At 33.5% G+C, this 22,208-nt stretch overlaps 1 protein-coding gene across 5 annotated transcripts; it reads left to right on the plus strand.

Moving 5' to 3' along the window:
• The first annotated feature begins 1,032 nt into the window (after positions 1 to 1,032).
• LOC107738197 (calcium/calmodulin-dependent protein kinase type 1D-like) lies at positions 1,033 to 20,598 on the plus strand. 5 transcript variants are annotated; one of them, XM_016549944.1, is made up of 11 exons: positions 1,033 to 1,114; positions 7,191 to 7,302; positions 11,931 to 12,056; positions 12,849 to 12,923; positions 13,022 to 13,160; positions 13,256 to 13,379; positions 15,974 to 16,049; positions 16,377 to 16,489; positions 16,595 to 16,673; positions 17,911 to 17,998; positions 19,705 to 20,597. In XM_016549944.1, the coding sequence occupies exons 1-11, from the start codon at positions 1,054 to 1,056 to the stop codon at positions 20,077 to 20,079; spliced, it is 1,368 nt and encodes a 455-aa protein (XP_016405430.1). In that variant the 5' UTR covers positions 1,033 to 1,053; the 3' UTR covers positions 20,080 to 20,597. The 5 variants fall into 5 exon arrangements, with proteins under 5 accessions (XP_016405430.1, XP_016405443.1, XP_016405437.1 ...); XM_016549957.1 differs by lacking the exon at positions 1,033 to 1,114 and adding an exon at positions 4,028 to 4,107 and having other exon boundaries at positions 19,705 to 20,596; XM_016549951.1 differs by lacking the exon at positions 1,033 to 1,114 and adding an exon at positions 4,114 to 4,377.
• The last annotated feature ends 1,610 nt before the right edge of the window (positions 20,599 to 22,208 follow it).

Raw genomic sequence — 22,208 nt, forward strand, 5'->3', positions numbered from 1 at the left:
AGTATATTGAATATACTAAGTCAATTTAAGTGGGGAAAAAAATTAAGTGAGTGAAAATAGTCAATGGAGCATGCCAAAATAAAGTTGTATTCAAGAAATATTCTCTGGAAACAAATTGTGATATCTTGCACAGTTTTCTTGTTTCTCAGGTGAATGTGTCGGTTTATGAAGATGATTAGTTGTTTTACTGGTAAACATGAAAATGATGGATAAGATTTGGGACTGTTGTAGAACAAAGTGATTGTAAACCATCAGTTTAACCAGTTAGAAATGAGCTACAGGGGTGAAATCACTGTTATGCATGAGCATCATCCTTGGTAGAAGTTGTGCAGGGCAAAGAAATAGAGTTCCCTTTCTGTCTGTCACGTTCAATGTTATGTTAAATAACATTAGGGGTCCCCTAAAGTCTTTAGACATAACTTCTCTGTTCCCTCCATCAAGGAACGAGGATTAAAACCGTAACCTAGACGTTTCATGTCTCTCTTATAATTTGATTTCCAATCTGATGGATGTTCAGTGAAGAATTGATATCATCAGAGTCATTAGCACTGATAATTCACACAAAAACTAAACAAAATCATGTCTAACTTGATAAGAAGTGTTGTAACAATTTCAGACACGATTCTGGCAGAAAAACATGCCAATATGGTTAGTTAACCTGTGAAATGACTGTAGATGGTAGTATCTGTATCTGGAGCAAACACTGTCTGTTAATGAACTCCGCACTGGATGTGAGAAATTTGCTGAAAGTGATTCACATCCTCAATGAAACCCTCTTAGGTGGAAACAGGTTCCTCGTCTCCACATTCGTATTCCCATTTACGCAAATCAACCTCCCTGAAATAGAACTATCAAGAGATCTTCATGTCCGGTTATCTGCCATGTTTCCTCTCCCCACCATGGCAACACTGTACACAGAGTGAGTGTTTTAATGACTCGCCCAGGTTCATCGCTCCTCCCAGGATACATACGACAACATCTTGCGCATAAATCAGACTTCCACTGGCGTTCCTGAGAGCATTACGTTTGCCACTGGACGCAGTTTTGCCACCGATGCCATCATACTTTATCAAGCAACACAAAGCACTGGTCAGCAAAAAACAGCTTCACAAAGGTAAGCCGAAAGAAACCTCTAACTATCTAATACAATGTACACTACCAGGCAAACATTTGGACAAATTTGTTTCACAAACATTTTGATATAAAGGCTTTTGGTTAAACACTCGAAATTAGTTTCGTCCAACTACTGAATTTGCTTATAAAACTTTATTTTTTTTTTACAATTAAATGTAAAAAATTTTACATTTTGTCGAATTTTTAAAAATACTACTATTATTATAAAATGTCAAATAAATAATTAGTTGATGTGTCTAAATTAACTCTAGATCCAGAATATACATTTTAATTTGATACATTTTAATCTTAAGACTATATGAATTTTATTTGAGTGTAAAAACAAAACAAAAATACATAATCACTAGGTGTGTCTAAATTAACTCTAGATCCAAAATATAATATAACTAAAACTTTTACAAATCTGTAATGGTTATGTATAATGTATGTATTTAATAGTTTTGTATAAAAATTTATCCGAAATAAAATAAAAATAAGTCAGTAGGTATGTTCAAAATTTGACTGCCAGTAAACCATTACATCTTCATTCAAAATATTCATATTATGGGCTATGTTTTTTAATGTCGTAACGTTCAGTAACAGGACGACTAAAATCCCCGCCTGAGATTTGCTCAAGCTTATTAAAGGAGGAAGTGTCATGCTGTGTATTGTGAGATTATCATGATTTGCCCAACAGGTCGCATGCAATAACCTCACCCGTGAGCTCATGGGACGCAGCAAAACAAAACACCGATGTGGCCCATCACAACTGACTGAGCGTTTTCATTTTAGTAATGACTTCGGTGGCTTCAGATTTAATGTGTGATTCAGAAAGACAGTGTGCGTTTGCTAAAGCCTTCAGTAATCCCATAAACTCGCTCTAATGACACTGAGACGAGTACATGAACGCTGGCTCATACTCCTCCTGGTAACTGTTGTTGTGCAGAAGTGATCTACATTGTCTTGCTTTATAACTGTTTCATGCTGACTGGCTATTCTTTTTGATTCTGGTATGAAAAGTGACATTTTTTGTGACGTTCACATGCATTAGTGCAATGAAGCTGTAGTTGCATTACCATTGCTATCACTCACACATCTGTGTAATGCCTTATGAATGTTTGTCTAAATAGATGGTTTTTCTTGCCAAGCTGAATACCACTTAGCAACCAAAAAGCAGTGCCGTGGCTTTGCAGCGTAGGAGTTATGCACATGCAAACGCACTCACATTTTCAGAAAATACACAAATTAACTTTGGTTTATTTTAATGCAGTTTCCACCATATTTTAATGGTTCACCTAGTGTCAGTTTTAATCTGCTGATAGCCAGTTAACGCATATAGTATTCATTTCTAAAAGCAATTTTGTGTACATAGTACGTGCTGTCATAAAATGTTAAAGCTTTAAATGCTTCAGATATTTGTATTGAGAAGTCCATTGTAAAACTCACTGGTTAAAGTGTTAGTTCACCCAAAAATTGCATTATTCTGTCATTATTGACTCACCCTCCACTTGTTCCAAACCTGAATGATTCTTCTGTTCACCTTAAAATAAGATATTCTGAAGAAACAGTTGACGGTAGCCGTTGACTTACATAGTAGTTGTTCTATTACGGAAGTCAATGGCTACCGTCAACTGAACCATTTGTAACCATTACTCAGTGCAAATTTCCATATAGAGTTAAGAAAAAGTGTCATTTTAAAAGTTAAATATTGGGGGAAAAAACTAATAATTAACTGACATTTCCTACAATTCCATCCCCCCTCAAATTAATTGTTTAATGGTATGTTTTTTTTTTTTTATAATTGTTTCTTGTTAGTTTTTGTTACTAATTATGTACGTTTGGGTTTAATGTTACATCTTATGTTGTTAAATTATTGTTTATTGGTTTATTTTAGTGTCAAGTTTGTTACCGTGACCATGTTTAGGCCTATTTGTTTATGCCTATTAGTATTTACTTCAGCTCGTGTAATGGATATTTGTGTGTGATTAGCTTATTGTGTCTCATGTATAGCTTGTGTTATTACAGTTGACTTACATAGTAGTTGTTCTATTATGGAAGTCAATGGCTACCGTCAACTGAACCATTTGTAACCATTACTCAGTGCAAATTTCCATATAGAGTTAAGAAAAAGTGTCATTTTAAAAGTTAAATATTGGGGGAAAAAACTAATAATTAGCTGTAATTTCCTACAATTCCATCCCCCCTCAAATTAATTGTTTAATGGTATGTTTTTTGTATTTTTTATAATTGTTTCTTATTAGTTTTTGTTACTAATTATGTACGTTTGGGTTTAATGTTACATCTTATGTTGTTAAATTATTGTTTATTGGTTTATTTTAGTGTCAAGTTTGTTACCGTGACCATGTTTAGGCCTATTTGTTTATGCCTATTAGTATTTACTTCAGCTCGTGTAATGGATATTTGTGTGTGATTAGCTTATTGTGTCTCATGTATAGCTTGTGTTATTACAGTGGTTATCGTTATATTCTAGAAGTCGAGTACAAAATAGATGTTATTAAGATGGCATATTATCAGTAGTTAATTAAATATAGCCTACACTCTAAAAAATGCTGGGTTAAATATAACCCAGCGCTGGGTTAAAAAGAGACAAACCCAGCTATTGGGTTGTTTTGACCCAGCGGTTGGGTTCAAAACAACCCAACCGCTATAGCTGGGTCAAAACAACAGTTATATTTAACCCAGCATTTTTTAGTTCTAGTTAAACCAAAAATGTTGCAACCGAGTTTTTTATGGTAAAGTGCTGGGAAGCACAGCTTTTATACTGTAAATTTGACGGGCTTATTTTGTCCATTGCAAGGTAACATCACATGTAGACAGTCCTTGAGAATCTGGCCGCTCCTCCTTCATTCGGCTCATGTAATCTCCAACCTGTTGGTTATTTGTGCGCCGCTCGACGGGCTTAATCTGTCCAGACTGCAGCGGGCTTTTGGCAGGAGAGTCAGAGCGTGGCATCTTTTGCGCACTTGCCTCTAGGTAAGCCAAAGGACGGGACGCTGACCCGAGTAAAGCCGATTCCTGTCCCAGACTGCTGCTGCTAGAAAACAGGTCAGACTTTAAATTACTACGTTCATGTTAACGTGCAATTATTGTAATCAATTATATTTGCATGCAATACATGGGCATTGTAATTTAAAGTGTCATTTTTTCATCAGACTGTTTATCTGACAGTTTTGTTTGAGTGCACGCAACGATTGATGAAGAAATCAACTTCTCTTGGATTGATGACTGTGAGTGATTTGCAGGGTAAATGCACACTGCATATGAAAGATTTTTGCGAACCGATAACACTGCATTAATTGCACGGGAATGTGCATCATTGCATTTCGGACGCGTTGCAAATGTCTGTTTCGTTGAGATCTGCGCAGCATCCTCTCTCCTCGCATGTCATTCCTTGTTACTGCTGTCCTTGCTTGAGCCTCGATTGTTTCTGCAAGAGACAAAGATCGTGCTGGAGTTGTTACAGACCCGAAGGTAAGGTCAAAAACTGGCTGGAAAATAATCACCCATGCATGCATCAGTATGCACGTTGTGAAAGATGATTGATTAATGCATCACATGCACATTGAAGGTGCACGCTGGTTTGTGCATGAACAGATTAGAGCCCGTCGTCAGTTACTGAGGTGTATAGGACATCTCGCGCCGGGTAAGAAGAGATCCGTGCTGAGCTGCATGTTTATGTTGCTCAGCAGGCAAATATGAGAGGTTAGTCCACACAGACGCACTGTACAATAAAAGGGCTGCATCGTAAAGACAAAGCCAGGCAAGTTCAGAATGATGTTCTTATGTGAGCAAGTGTAACGCAACAACTTTGCGTTGATTATTTTGCAATGTTTTCCATTGCAATATGCTTTTTAATATAATAATTTAAAACAGTGAGAAACAAAGGGAAAGATGAGCAAACTGTTTATGTCCAATGATTACTGTTATCTAATCACATATGGTGAAAATTATGGGTTTATCAAGGCAGTGTTAGAATTCTCTGTGAAATATTGTAAATATTATATGATTGTTAATTCCAAGTATATATTGTGATGGGAGTTCTCTTTGTTTCGAACCTTTTGAAAATTGTTATTTGAAAAAAATTTTGTATTTATTTGAAATATTTTAATTAAAATGCATTTTCATTAAATGCTGTTTTATTCTAATTTATTATTAATTGAATATTTTATAGATTGGATATTTTTCATATTTATCTTTATTTAAAATATTTAGCAAATTTAATTATTAATATATTTGTAGTTTTATAAAGTATGTTTTATTAAATTTTTCTGGGAAAAAAAGACTTTATTCTAATTAATAATGTAGTTTTATAAAGTATGTTTTATTAAATTTTTCTGGGAAAAAAGACTTTATTCTAATTAATAATTAAAAAAAATGTTTATAACTTTCAACTTTTTAAAATTTAGTTATTAATATATTTGTAATTTTATAAATTTGAATTTAACTTATTTAAATGAATATACTATTTTAGATTATTATCTTCAATTAAAATGTATATTCATTTAAATTTTAATCATTAATATTTGTAATTTTGTAGATATTTTTATGAATTTAATAAATTGTCATGCCTCAATTTTAATGTAAGCTTCATTTATATAATTATTTATTTACTTTTTTTATTATTATTATTATTAATTTTTTTTTTTTCAGTCCCTTTTTTGTAAATCTACATAGATATTACTGTCTGTTATGTTGATAATGACTGCATGCAACCATGCAAGGTCACCCGAGTCCTTGTGTTCTTTGAGAGCTGTAGTCCATTCCTGCCTCTTAATTGGATGTTCCTTTTCTCTTTAGGTTACCTAATTTGTTTATTAAGAAGTCTATTAGTGGTCTACTATAATAGGCTACAAAATACTCCATTTCATAGGGGTTTCTCCACCTTGTGGTACTCAGTGACACGTTTAGTGACAAATTGATGATATTTTTGGCTTTTAAAGTTAATAAAATGCAACTGACCTTCTGAACTCAGGTGGTGAATTGTTTTAAGGTTGACTCAGAAGATCAGAGTCTTTAACCTGTTATATAAGCGGAATGAAAGCAAGACTTACCAGAACTTCTCTTAATTTACCAGAACTCAGTACTGCTAATCCCAGAGAAGTCTTTTTTTATGTTGGAAGACAAATCTATTAGACTGTCTTTATATTAATCCCAGAGAAGTCTTTTTTTTATGTTGGAAGACAAATCTATTAGACTGTCTTTATATTTGAACACCTTTTTTGAAGAAACCTCAAAATAAACACAGGAAACATGGTGGAAAATAGCCAGTCATTCCACATATGCTGCCAATTTCTGCTGTCTTTGTGTGCAGTTGCTGGGTTGTTCCGTTTTCTAGATGTGTTTTGTTGAAGATGATGACTTCATCAAATGCATTCAATCATTTGATGCATGTGGACACCTTTGTGTTGGGTTTGGACATGCAAGACGTGTAGTTTGGACAAAATCCACCTGCCAACTCCATATTCCAGTTCAAATAGAATCAGAGATATTTCCTTTATAAATGTGTCATCAATCATAAAGGAATCTCATAAGTCACTTAAACTCCAGTATTAAGACGCACATATACATGTCTGTACACTGACCAGCCAAAACCTGATTAGCGTTTTCTGACGACCGTCTTAGTCGTGTAGGACAGCCAATGAGAAGCTCTGGGATTTTTAAACAGGGCATCGCAGGTCAGTGACACACTAAAACAGGCTGATGGATGAACAGACATCCAATCAGGAGAGAAGCATTGACTGTCCTTCAGTAGCTGAGACTTCGTCAGAGAGACTGAGCTGGATTCTGTATTATATCAGGAACCCTAAAGGGTGCAAAGTGGTTTTGATCTCGAGTTTCATCTTGATTTTTAATTTGAATTGGATGTATATATATTAGAAATCAGGTCTCATGGCTCCTGGAATATTAGGGATTGTTTTGGCTGCAAGTAAAGGTATTTTCACAAATCTTTGATTTATTGCTCACTTTTTCAGAACAGATCAAACAGATAATGAACGTACGTCTTTGTCGGTCACTTTATAAATCTTTTATGTTCTTTTTTTTTTTATTCTCTCCAGAAATCCCTGTAGAAGCTCACGCAGAAATGGGGCGAAAGGAGGGCGACTATGATTGGAAAAAGAGCACGGATAACATCCAGGATGTGTTTGAATTCATGGAGGTGCTCGGATCGTAAGTACACATTTAGTTCTTATTATTATTCATTTGATAAGCTTAAGTTTTTGGAAGTAAATATATCCTTACAGAATTTATGTCACAGATGCAATTTTATTTTAACAAAGTACACCGTAAAAAAAAAAGAAAAAAGACTTTTCGAAGTAGTAAATGAATCAAAGATGATTGGAGTATGTTGGAGTACATTTTACGAGATTTCATTTCATTTGAAAATTGATTACGGTAATTAAAAATTTTCTTTGTAATTTTTAAAAAAAGTTTAATTATTATTAAACTTATAAAAGTGTAATTATTTGTAAAAAGAAATTCTAGTAACTTAGTAGTTAAAATTGTTGTAGAAACAATTTTTACTTAGAATTTGCTAGTAAATTTTACAATTAGAATTACAAAGAAACAGCAAGTAACAGATTGAATTAAACGTGAAATTTTAAAGTAGAAAGACTGACATAATATTTTTTTTTTGTAAAACATGCACCAATAATCTGTTTTATTTACATCTTTGAAAAAAGTATTTTTTATAGTTTAAATCTTTTTTTACAGGTTAAATAGATTTTTTTTTCCCAGTGTAGTTTAAATGTACTTATAGATAATAAATAAGTATATAAAATAATTTTTAGATAAGAAAGTGTAAAAGTTTTTTAAAAAGTACATAAAAAAATTCATTTATATTGCACATTTTTGCTCCTCAAAAAATATTTTAAGTGTGTTAGCGACATTTCCAAGAAAGCTGTTTTTGCTCACCCTTGCACCCGGTAAAGGATTGACTGCGGTTTACACTGGCCTTTAGTGGTTTATGGTAATTCAAAGTTTAAAGTCTTGGCATTTGGGAGATTAGCGGTTCATTCAGAAAAAGCTCATAAGCATTCAGCTTTAACTGAGTCTTGACGTTTTGAGCCTTGTTTTGTGATTTGCAGCAATTTGATAAAGAAAATAACTTACCGAATTAAATGTGTTTGTGATTTTATTGGTATTTATATTTATTTTTATTAAGTTTAATACGCAGAGCCATGTAAACCTTTCGCAGACTGATTCCATTGAAAAGTGTAACACTACTGGTCTGTGATGATGATGATGATGATGATGATGATATCAAAACGTTGATCATTTAAACATCGACTCAAACAATTGCAATCTATTTGACCAGCCAATAGGAGGCAGATCCTCTCTGAAAACATTATTTCAGTTCTGTTTGTTGACGCTTCATCACCTTGAATAAAAATGAATTATGATTTAGATTGTGAATAAGCTGTTTAAATGTGTAATCTCAAATCCATTATCCCATCTGAGCAACTTAACAGGTCTCAGACGGTAAAGCAGACACCGGTGATCCGGCCCTGCTGTCCTGAATGGGTTGTGATGTCATTGCGGGTGCAGAAAGCTGACTAGACCATGAGCTCAGCAGACATGAGCAGCTGTACATTTTCTTTGCTGACTGTACAGCGATCCCCAAGCAGAATAATGTTTCGTCAAGGCTGTTGTCCATGAAGGCAGACACTATGAGATCAGCACAAGAGTCAGAAACAGTTATTTGGGACCTTATCATGTTTCCATTCATGACTAAATGATCAGCTACAGTGGGTCTTTGTTTGATTGGCTGATGTTGAGTTTTATTCAGTCTGTGCACTCAGAAAAAAAAGGTACAAAAGCTGTGACTGTGGTTGTACCTTTTCAAAATATACACTTTTGTACCTTTTAGGTACTAATATGTACACTTTAGGTGTATGGACCCTTTAGGTCCAAGTTGTACCTTTTGAAAAGATCCCGCCCCAGTGACAGCTTTTGTACCTTTTTTTCTGAGAGTGCAGCATTCAGGTCACCCTGCGTCTGTCGTTCTCATTGAATTGGTCTGTAGGTGAATCAAGGGTAAAGCACAGGTTAAGACACTTCCAGACCGGGGTGTGTTAATCGCTTTGGCAGACAAGAACAGGGATCACAGGCGTCAGGGAACGGCTAACGGGATAGAGACAGATTTGCAATAATCTACCGGACATGGCCTGCAATGTGCTGTTTATTGTTTTGATGCTGATTTTATTTTTTATTTTTTTATTTTGTGTGTGTGTGTGTATGTACGTTATTATACTTGATTATTTTCATGAATTAAGGCAAGACACCCCAGGTGAATATGGTAAAAATGTAACTAACAAATATGACTATACTCTCCCACTTGATTGATGAAATGAATAATTGCATTTTTGTTTTTTGTTGTTTTTTGGTATTAAGTTTTCTCAAATGTTATGTGTAAACGAGGTATTATCTAATTACATATGTGCTACTTTGCATACATTTCCAGAACAGTAATCTTAACATTGAATATCTGAACATTCCTGTTTCATTTTTTTGACATAAAAAGAAAAAAATAACCAATTTTCACTCAGAATAAATAATAAATTTCAAAAATATTACAAAGAAATGGCAAGTAGCATTAACATTAAACATTAAAATTTTGAAGATGAAATACTGAATTTCTTGTAAAACGTACTGCAATAATCTTTGCTTTATTTACAACTTCGAAAAATCTCTTACAGTGTCGTTACAGAAGGGATTTTTGATATCTCTTTTTCTCACTCCATAAATTATATAAATCATAAAATACTGTCAATATCCAGAAAAAAAGTATTTTCATCATATTTTAGGAATAAAATGTATAAAATGTCCCTGACAATTTTCAAGCGACAGCTGAAAACTCATCTCTTTAAACGCTACTTGACTTCATCTTAAAAAAAAAAAAACTTTTTCTTTCTCTTTATTTTTTCCTTCCCTTTTCTAGCTTGTACTTATTTGAACAATGCCTAAAACTTGGTATTTCAAGCACTTCCTGTGTCTGTTTGCCTCTTTAAGAAGAATCACTTTATGTATTCCCCAATTGTAAGTCGCTTTGGATAAAAGCGTCTGCAAAATGACTAAATGTAAATGTGTGTCTGTTTCTTTAAGAAGAATCGCTTTATGTATTCCCCAACTGTAAGTCGCTTTGGATAAAAGTGTCTGCAAAATGACTAAATGTAAATGTAAAATCAGTATAAAAACCTTCAGAGTATAGAGAGGAATAAAACTGTATGTATATAAGCACTACTGAAGTGGAGAAAAAACAACAACTAATTTTGAGAAAATGGCCTTTAAAGATATGTATTGTAATTGAAAATCACTTTGTCCTCAAATATTAGGTGTGAATTAAAAACCAAAAATCTGACTTTACAATTCACACAGGTCCTATAAAGCGAGATAATGATCTAGTTTCAGGTCTAGAGAGCTCTGTCACAACCGGCCCTTGCCTGTGGGTGTTCGTGACACCAGCGGGGCATTATGGGCCGTGGGGAGTTGATCACAGTGGTTTCAACTGACAAAAACAACTTGAATTAAACTCCCAAAACCCCTCAGCAGGCTTCTATTGGACCCATCAGGATGAAGTACGGCATCTAAAATTGGCTTATGTTGGTGAGCCAGAGATTCTGTGAGGAAAAATCATGTTTTTATGTATTTCATTGGCAGTTTTCTGGGCACATTCTGTGCACTGACCTTCAGTTTGAGCTATATTTGGTTTTTATTATTTATTTATTCATACATTCATTGAAATCCATGGTGGTTACTGAATTCAGGACTTTCTAAAGGATTTTTCACTCATGACTGTGAGTGAAGGAAAACACGCTTTTGCATTCAGTGCAGGAATATGGTGTTGTGGGAATATGTGCTAGATGCTGGCGGTGTCAGGGAGACGGTTGTTTCGTGCCGCTTCATTTGTGCGTGGGAGGCTGAGATTGATTGTCGGAAGCCATGTGTGATGTAGCACTTCTTTTGTAATAGGCGTGATTTCAACCAGGAGTCCAAAGCTTTACCAATTCAGTGTTATCTCAATGAATACCTACACTGCAAAAATTGCTTATGTTTTAAGTAGCACGTATTATAGAAATTTTATACAGTTAAAAATAATACATTTAGTGAGGTGTACACTCAAAATACACTGAAGATATATATTTTAATACTTATTTTAAGTAGTAAATGCTATTAAAAAAATGTTATACAATTAAAAATAATACATTTAGTAAGATTTACCCACTAAATATTAAGAGTATATATCTTAAAAAAAATATTACAGTGTATTTTAAGCAGTAAATGTTATTAAAATATTTTATATATATTTAGTGAGGTTTACATTCAAATTATACTGTATTATTTTCAAGATATATTCTCTTAATATTTATTTTAAGTAGTAAATGTTCTAAAAAAAAAAATGTCTACATGTCCCCATGTCTACAGTATTTGTATGTGTATCATCAAATGTGTTTACCTGATAAAATCAATTGCACTAATAGTAATTGCTTCACACATTATTTCATCTCCTCAGAGCCCTGGCCACTTTCACATGTACCTTTCACATGCTGGCAACGCTACATGCACTTCTAGCGGTTATTAAATAGATGGCTTGCATTGCGGCGCTGAGGTCTCGACAAAGGTTTAAAAGGTCACATCTTCACCTTCATTAAAACCTGCTTTGCTCTCAGGGGGAAGAGCCACACCAGCATCACATAAACCAGGATCATGCTCTCTCTCTCAGATCCATGGAGAAAAACATTATCCCAGGTAATTGCACATTTGACCTTACCTCATCTTTCTTTCTCTGCTTTCTCCAGGGGAGCATTCTCAGAGGTCTTCATGGTGAAGGAGAGAAAAACAGGGAATCTTTTTGCTATGAAGTGTATGAAGAAGAAAAACAAAAGGGACGTCAACCTGGAGAATGAAATCGCCGTGTTGAGGAAGTAAGACTGGATGAAACCAACTGTGTGTAAAATCTTACAGGAAGAGAAAATGAGAATTTGCTGAAAATGTACTCACCCTCAGGCCATCCAAGATGTAGATGAGTTTGTTTCTTCATCAGAATAGATTTGGAGAAATTTAGCATTGCATCACTTGCTCACTAATGGATGCTCTGTAGTGAATGGGTGCCGTCAGAATGAGAGTCCAAACAGCTGATAAAAACATCACAGTAATCCACAAGTAATCCACACCACTCCAGTCCATCAGTTTACATCTTATGAAGTGAAAAACTGCTTGTTTTTAAGAAACAAATCCATCATTAAGATGTTTTTAACTTCAAACCGTCGCTTCTGGCCAAAACACGAGGCCATAATCCATAAAAACACACTGAAAAAGTCCATCTCCTGTTGTCCTCTCACATCAAAATCCACTCACATATCTGTTTAGAACTTGTAAACTGTGCTTGATCTGTGCATATTTCTCTCCTGATTCAGATGAGACGACTTTTTCAATGGACAAAGCGTTGTTATGGAATATGAGGAATCATATTTTAGCTCGAGGCAACGGTTTAAAGCTAAAACATCTTAATGATTGATTTGTTTCGTACAAACATGCAGCTTTTCACAGTATGTTAATTGATGGACTGGAGTCGTGTGGATTACAGCTTGGAAGGAAACAGAGAGTGAGAATCAAATCAAATCCAATAAGAACATTGAAAATGCATGTTCAACAACATGTATCCAACGTTAAACCGACATAACCATCTTCTAACTTATTAATCTGTTGTCATATAGGATCCAACATGACAATGTGGTTTGCTTGGAGGATTTCTATGAAAGTCGGACGCATTACTACCTGCTCATGCAGCTGTAAGCACCTTTATTTGTATTAACACCCACTGAAACCCGTTACTTCAAATGTCTTTGTGTCTTAATAGCATGCTGTTACATTGCTCATATCCCGTCAGCGTTTCAGGTGGTGAACTGTTTGACCGCATCCTGGACCGGGGCATGTATTCAGAGGCTGATGCTAGTCTGGTCATCAGACAGGTGCTGGAGGCAGTCAGCTACCTGCACAAAAACGGCATAGTCCACCGCGACCTCAAGGTACAGAGTCGCCACATTCACACGAACATATGCATATGCAATACTACAGATAAACCACAAAACATGGACTTTCTGCGTCTGTATTCTCTCTACAGCCAGAGAATCTGCTCTACTACAGCCCTGATGAAAACTCTAAGATCATGATCAGTGATTTTGGCCTCTCTAAGATGGAAGATAATGGCATCATGTCCACGGCCTGTGGGACTCCAGGATATGTCGGTAAGAATGATGTCAAACAAACGGGGTTTTAAACAGCCAGTGAATGTCAAAGCACAAGAGACACATCTATAAAACTATTTATTAAAATTATATGATTGTATTTAATGAATCACTTAATCGACACATGAAACTGTACATATAATTCCTTAATACAGCATGCAAAGTAGGAATATCACTAGATACAAACATTTGTGACCCTGGACCACAAAACCAGTCTTAAGTGTCAATTTTTCGAAATTGAGAATTATACATAATCTGAAAGCTGAATAAACAAGCTTTCAATTGATGTATGGTTTGTTATGATAGGACAATATTTGGCCGAGATACAACTATTTGAAAATCTGGAATCTGAGGGTGCAAAAAAATCAAAATATTGAGAAAATCGCCTTTAAATTTGTCCAAATGAAGTTCTTAGCAATGCATATTACTAATCAAAACTGAAGTTTTGATATATTTACGGTAGGAAATTGACTAAATATCTTCATGGAACATGATCTTTACTTAATATCCTAATGATTTTTGGCATAAAAGAAAAATCTATAATTTTGACCCATACAATGTATTTTTGGCTATTGCTACAAATATACCCCAGCGACTTAAGACTGCTTTTGTGCTCCAGGGTCACATTTGGCTTGCACTTATCCACCTTGGGAGCTTAAGCAGAATTCTTCATGCATTTTAGCTTTACCATAAATGTGCCGTATAAAATGTACAGAAAAGTTCTAAAAAGTGCTGTTTTAACATCATCTGTGCACATGTAAAATTTACGAGAATATGAAAAAAATATGTTTAGGATTCTTACAACTAACATTATCACACATAATAGCCTCAGTTGATACACCTATATTACTTAAACTCTTCTCTGTTGATGCCCAGTCTAATTTTCCATGATGCTCATAATTATCATAATTGCTCAACTCATGTAAACTTTCAACATTTAACACCATAAAGACAGGTATATTGTCTGTTGTGACCAAGTCATACAATATCTCAAGTTTCTCTAGACGATCATCAGCTGTGCATATGCAGTGATCCAGCCAAGATGTTGCATTCCATGCTTCACTGATATATGTATAACTATCCATTGGTAACAATTTTTGCCTAGATAAAACCAACTTGCTATCTTGGCAAAACCTAATTAGATGTTGACCTAACAAAGAGTTCTCATCAGATATATTGGCATTCATGTCCCCTACTACAAATATACATGCATATACACATTCCTTGATAAAAGAACTTGAAAAAGGAAGCCTACTGATATATTCATCTTCATTTTGACAACATCCATAAGGAGTATACACATTCAAAATTACAAAAGCATTCTTATTATGTTCCACTTTAATTGTTACACACCAGTCCACAATATCGGCATTGTCCATATTATGACAATTTTATAGAGACAAAGAAAGTTATTATATCTGGTTAATACTTAGTAGATTAAAAAACATAGTAGTATTATTTAACTGCTATAGTATTTGTACATATATTAATATGCTTTAATTTGATAACTTTTCTTTTTAATTATAGTTAAAATTTTAGGCATTTTGATTAAATATTATGAAAACAAGTGTTATTTTAGTATTATTTATAAACTGTATAAATATATAAAATAATATTTATTAATATCTATTAATGCAGTACGGTATTTATATATACATTAATATGCTTTTATTTTAATATTTTCAGTTTTCATTTTAATTTTAGTTAAAATTGTAGGTATTTTGATAAAAGATAATAAAAATAAAAGTTATTTTTGTATTTTTATACAGTATACTATTTATAGTATTTATTATTATTTATTAATATAGTGTTCATTCATATTAATATGCTTTTATTGTTAATATTATTTCAGTTTTCATTTTAATTTTAGTTTAGGTTTTAGACACACCCTCGTTTTGTACTTCTAATAAGTGACCGTTGTTTTGAGCTCTCATTAAAGTGATTATTACGTTTTACATATGGTTATTTTTTATGCAAAATGCATTGATTCGCTACAGGAGGCCTTTGTTCACCCCCCGGAGCAGTGTGAGACACTTTTTATTATGGATGGGCGCTTTTTATTTAACTTCTTTTGGACTGATGCACTGCAACACCCGCTGAGTGCCATTAAACAGCTTGAAAGATCAAAGACAATTTTTAAAATAACTCCGACTGGATTAATCTGAAAGAAGAAAGTCATATACACATAGGATGCCTTGAGGGCGAGTAATTTATGGGCTAATTTTCATTTTTGGGTGAACTAACCCTTTAAGTGCTTTTCTATATGTTTTTTTGTTGTTGTTAGTTTTAATATTTCTATTTAGCTTTCATTTATTTTTATTTAAGTTTAAATTAGGATTTATGACAATTTTAAATGTTGCCTTTGCAAATAACTGAAATAAAATAAGTTGAAGTTGAAGCTTTTCATCTAATATTTATATTTAATTTAGTTACGCTTTATTTCAATTAACAAAAATTATTTTTAATAGTTTTAGTTGTAGTTAACAACACTGATTTAAAAAAAATATTGCACAATACATCCAAGGACATTTAAGAGAATAAAAAAGGTCAATTTTAAAACCAAGTTGTTTCTAATAATCTGTATTTCCTCACAGCCCCTGAAGTATTGGCCCAGAAACCCTACAGCAAAGCCGTTGACTGCTGGTCTATTGGAGTCATCACCTACATCCTGTAAGTCCCTTCCTAGTTGGGATGTCATTTCTAAGAAACCTTTTTTTTTTTTTTACTATATGTGCTCCACAAGTGAGTTGGACATTAAACAGCACCGCTATTTACAGAGAGTGATAAACAGATGCCAAGTTCTTAATTTAGAAACCTAAAGCTGGCTGTTTGTCAAAACTGACAGATTAGCAGCAGTTTGAGTCAGAATGAGTCACTGGTTCACCAAAGACATTTAGCCATGCTTTTTAACACCACAATGTACTCCTGTAGGTCTCTCAGATAGATGGCGCCCCCTGCTGGAAGTTTCCATTCATTTATTTTGCTGTATCTTCACAGTCTCTGTGGATATCCTCCTTTCTATGAAGAAACGGAGACTCGTCTCTTTTCTAAAATCATGAAGGCGCAGTATGAGTTCGACTCGCCCTTCTGGGATGATATCTCTGAGTCTGGTTAGCATCCTATACTTCCCTACTGCTAAATCATCTCATATGATTCTGTAAAACACACCTGTAACTAGAAGCCTTTAACCGCATGTATAATTATTATCTCTGTAGCAAAGGACTTCATCCGCAACATGATGCAGAAGAATCCTAAGATGCGTTATGATACAGAACAGGCTCTCGGACACCCCTGGTGAGTGACCACACGACTCTTTTAAAGCTTATGAGCCTTAATGGAGATCTTTGTTATGCTTCGTTTATGTATCAGACATCTCAGAAATACAAAACAAATGAGATATTGTTGACACAGAAGAGTATAAAGCTATAAAATTATGGATATTATAGTGCAGATAATTTGCAGTGTCATTATTGTATTGTGTCATAATTTGTCATTATTGCTAACTAAAACTATTAAAAATAATTTTCAGTCAGAAAATTAAGCAGAAATTAAATAAAAATATTAGATGAAAAAATAACCTTAAAAGCTTAAAATGATTAATTAAGTATTTTTTGGTAATTGAAATGAAGCAGAAATAAAATACTATATTAATATGAGATGAAAAATTTAAGTTTAAAAAACTTAAAATGATTAACAATAATTTTCAGTGATTGAAATGAAGCAGAAATAAAATAAAATATTAATATTAAATGAACAAATAAGCTTAAAAAACTTAAAATTATTTACAATTATTTTAAGTAATTGAAATGAAGCAAAAAATAAAATGAAACAAAATATAAACATTAGATGAAAAAATTAAGCTCAAATTTAAAATGATTAAAATTATTTGTTGGTAATTGAAATGAAATAAAATGAAAAACGTAAACTTAAAAAAATTAAACTAAAATTAAAAATGTTGCATTGGGAACTAACTGAAATAAAAAATAAGTTGAAGTACTAAAATTACTAAAACTCAGATAAAAAAATAAAGTTAAATAAAAGTATTTAAAAAAAACACAAACTAATAAAACTGACAAAAACGCATAACAAAATTACTAAAACTTAAATTCAAATGAAACAAACAAAAGCTTATTTAAAAAGTTAACTCTATAATAGTATAAAAAATAATATTAAAATAACTGATAATTCAGTCTTAATTTGATGGGAGACACTGAGTTCATATTGAGATCTCAGACTTTGACTTTGCAAATCTGAGCACAGTTTGAGACAATGTTGAGATGTCTTCTGAAACTTTAGCTGAGACACATATGAGGTTACACATATGGGTCTTTTTTCTCAGACTTAATCAAAAGTCTCCATTTGCTCTTCATTAAATCTCATTGCTGTGCATGAGAAACAACCAGAGAACCCCACAATCCAGAATTGTTCAGATTAAACAATTTATTCCTGTTTTAGAGTCTGGTTAAAACTGGAAACAAAAATCCTTCTGTTGTCCACGAGCTCTGGTTTTAAATCCAGCTTTGTGCTGCAGGATTCTAGGAAAGACGGCCCGGAGTCAGGACATCTACCACTCCGTCAGTGAGCAGATCCAGAAAAACTTTGCCAAGTCCAAGTGGAAGGTAAGGTCATGTTTCATAACTCGGTGTATTCTCGGATTAGAGTTTGTCTCCTGTGGTTTCGTCTCAGTTGGGTTTTTCAGATGACCTCCGGCCTGATTACACAATTCAGCTTTAAATATGAGTGGCTGATTTGGTCACCGGTCTTGCCTTTAATTGCTCCATCTGCGTGAATATCTGGAACAGACCAGTTTCAGTATGTTTTAGCAATCTGATTTATACTTTGAGACATTTAAAGCTGCAGTGAAGTATTTTCTTGTAATCAAATCACTTGCCTAGAAAAAGGATTTATTTGACATTTTATGGATTTATTTTACATAAATTTGTCCCCTTTTAATGGCCACCATGTTGATTAACTCAAACTCTGATGTTTTTTTCAGAGAATGTTAACTTGTGACATTGCACACCAGTCTGAATCCCACAATGCAATGCAACACACTCAGTTTTACCTTCTATTATTGACAATAAAGTTTTATTGAATTTTGAACTTTATTGAATTGACAATAAAACAGACTTTGACTTTTTTGACTATTATACTACCAAAAGTGATATACGGTACCAAATCTTAACACATTTGTACACAAAATTAAATGAAGATAACCATTTTTATTTCAAACTGCATGCTGCTTTTTGAATTAAACATGCAACTTGATAAGGTCATCTGACAATAATTTAGCATACTGTTAAAACATTTATCGTTGCATTATGCTTTCTGTTTCACATGCAGTTTTGAAAAAAATAGTTGATTGGCTGTTTTATTTATTTTTTTAAGAAATTTGTATTTTTTTTTTTTAAATATGAATTAAATTGATCAAAAGTGACATTCAAAAGTGACATTGTCATTTCAAATGTTACAAAATATTTTTTATTTCAAATAGATGTTGTTCTTTTGAACTTTCTATTCATGAAAAATCCTGAAAAAAAAAATCACGGTTTCTCTGAAATTAACATTCAACATTGATAATGAGAAGAAATGATGAAATAATAAGAAATATGGTTTCTTGAGCAGCAAATAAGCATATTAGAATGATTTCTGAGGACACTGACGACTGGAGTAATGATGCTGAAAATTCAGCTTTGCATCACAGGAATAAATTACATTTTAAAATATATCACAATAGAAAATAGGTATTTTAAATTGTAAAACTATTTCACAATATTACTGGTTTTACTGTATTTTTTATCAAATAATTACAGCCTTGGTGAGCAGAAGAGTCTAAAACATTAAAATTCTTGCAAAATTCTAGTGTATATTGCACAATATTTATTTATAACTATTTTAATATAGTTTTAATAGCCATTATATTTGGAAAGGATCCATTATTAGCACACTGCTACGTGCATACTGTGCAGTATATACTCAGTATGGTGTAATTTAAGTAATGAGCCCAGAAAAAGAAAGAATTGCTACTTACAGTATTTCACTGCCATTTCATTGTCACACTGGTAATTGAAGATCAAGCTTAATGCACTGCATTATGGGACACAATGTAGTAAGCTCTGTTTATATACTGCACATTATGGCAAAAGTGGGTCTTCATACAGTAAAATTTGCATGCATAACCAAACATTTAATTTTTTGTGCACTATTAAAATGCATTGATTGTTTTAACTTTACGTCATGTTTCAATATAAACATTTGCTGTTAGCTTGTTTAGTTGTTTCCTGCACTCTACTGACCGTCTGAAATCATGATCTCCTCACTCCAGCAAGCCTTCAACGCTACAGTGGCCATTCACCACATGAAGAAACTGCAGCTGGCCCACTCTGAGGCCTGTGTCCATCTGAAACAGACGTCTGTGCCTGCGCCTGTGCCCGAGATCAAGGTCATCGCAACCTCCACACCTGAATCTGTCCGCAAGAAGCTGTTCACTGAGACCCCCGAACCAAACGGCAACATAGCCAGTAATCAGATGAACGTGCCGTCTGGCTCCACCGAGTCAAAGAGTCCGTATCACCCGGTCCGGGTCAGTCACAGCGAGACCACCCATGTTGGTACCCTCACCATTGCAGAGAAGAGCAAACATGTGTATCACTCGGAGCCAGCAGACCTAAATGGGTATGTATTTAAGTTTAAATTATAGAAAACATGACCTTTGTTTGATTATTTGAGCTAAAACTGTAACACTCTACGTTTGATAACTAAGCTGTGAAAATGTGTTAATTCAGAAACCACCATTCTTATAAGGTCACAGTTGTGACTGCATTAACATACAACCTTCTACATTTACATACCTGCTGGAAAAAAAATGCTTAAACCAGTCTAAGCTGGTTTGATGGTCTTAGCTGGTTTAAACTGGTCTTCCAGTCTGGCCAAGATGGTGTAAAACTAGCAAACAGACCAGACTGGGACACCAACTAAGAACAGTTTTCAGCAACTTGGTGGTGACGTTGTTATTAATTTCACATTCGAGAAGGCTAGCCAATTATGATTGACATCTTAAAGGTACAGTACCAGAAACAAACTGGTCAGAGAGAATGTGGAAAATGATGTAAGACTAAATTATGATGTTTTTGGTTCAAGAAACTAACATTATTAGTGGATATTGTGAGTGTTTTAGTTTACCAGGTTTTAAATAGCACACAGGGTTTAAATAGCACATTACCTTTAAATCTTATTTTCAGTGTTGTTATTGTTAACTGAAACTTTTCAAAAGTGTTTTTGTTGAAGTAAAGCTGAAATAAAATGAAATATAGATGTTAGTTGAACTTAAACACATTTCACTTAATTGCCAACACTTGTAATTTTAATTAGTTTTTTAATGTGCTGAAATTGCTAAATTGCTACCCTTTTTACAGTGTTGTTATTGTTAACTAAAGCCTTTTTTTAATCTGTAATTGAAATGAAGCCGAAATAAAATAAAATATAAATATTAGATTAAACTTAAAGGGGTCATATGATGCGATTTAAATTTTTACTTTCTCTTTAAAGTGATACAAGCTCTTGGTGCATAAAGAAGATCTGTAAAGTTGCAAAGACTAAAGTCTCAAATCCAAAGAGATATTCTTTATAAAAGTTAAGAGTCAGCCAAACAGAGCCTATCACACAACACACTCGCAAATAACACCGTATTCAAGGCAGAAGCGATTACATGTTAGGTGCTGAACCTCAGACTTTGTATTTTCCCTTGAGGTTTTACATTATCAAGGTCAATTAATCTGTCTGTATTAAAACATATGGAGCAGGGGTCCGTGTTACTGGACACTTGTGTAAGGAGTATTGGGAGTTTTGTACATATAGTCTGTGATGCATGGCTAGTTTGTAATGTGCAATATTGTGTACCGCAGTAATTCAATTGGGTAAAACACTTTTGCTTCACTGTAATTATTGATCATAGATTGTATATTGCTGGAATAAGAAATAAGATTCCAGTTGTTTTTTTGTTTTTTGGTAATTTAACTAGAGTTAATGTTTATTTTTCTAATGCAGAAATTATTATTGTATGTTTATCCATTATATATTTTTGTCATAATAAAACCGATAAAAAATTATTTAACGCCTTTTCCCACCACCATAGTAAGTCTAGCCCTTGATTTGTGCATGCAGAACTCTACCTGACACACATGGACTTTACTGTTAGAAATACTGTTTTGTGACTAATTATCTTGTAAGAGATTATAATGAAGTGTCCTGTAAGCTACAGAAAAGGTTTATGTTTTTGTAGGCTGCTACTGTCCATGCTTTGTGCAATATTTTTTACCAATAAACCCTCATACATCACTTTGATTTCTCAATGGTTTAATTTTTGTGTTGCATTTTGTACATTTTTTTTTTTTTTTTTTGGAGGCTTAGGTTTAAAACCTGTTATTTTTAGACTGACATGACTTTGGAAACTATAGTTCTCTCCTTAAATATGAAGAGGTCAAGCAGATTAATGAATTAATCCAAATTTCACAAAAAGCTTATGGACGTAATTATAAATCAGACATTGAAGGGAGTTGCTGTTTTTGTCACTCTTCTGAGGAAGATGCCATTCACTTGTTTTGGTAATGTGCCCACACAAAGAAATTTTGGTCAGATTTTTTTAATGTTAATCCAATCTCATTTTGTAAGTGACCTTTCTTTCTGTTTTAAAGATGTTTTTCTTTTCTTTTCTGGATTTGTTTGACTATTCAAAAGAGAATATAAGTATATACATATACACTTACATATACAGTATAAACATATATATGCCTATTGCCTACATATATACATACATTAATCAGTGGCGTT

The sequence above is a fragment of the Sinocyclocheilus rhinocerous genome, unplaced genomic scaffold (assembly GCF_001515625.1).
Source record: "Sinocyclocheilus rhinocerous isolate Xijiao unplaced genomic scaffold, SAMN03320098_v1.1 scaffold2716, whole genome shotgun sequence".
Classification (NCBI taxonomy): Eukaryota; Metazoa; Chordata; class Actinopteri; order Cypriniformes; family Cyprinidae; genus Sinocyclocheilus; species Sinocyclocheilus rhinocerous.

Coding starts and splice junctions, on each gene's coding strand:
- LOC107738197 (XM_016549936.1), top strand. CDS start 4,473: ATGTCTGTTTCGTTGAGATCTGCGCAGCATCCTCTCTCCTCGCATGTC. Junction 12,924..13,021: donor TACTACCTGCTCATGCAGCT/GTAAGCACCTTT, acceptor ATATCCCGTCAG/CGTTTCAGGTGGTGAACTGT. Junction 16,490..16,594: donor GGATGATATCTCTGAGTCTG/GTTAGCATCCTA, acceptor TTATCTCTGTAG/CAAAGGACTTCATCCGCAAC.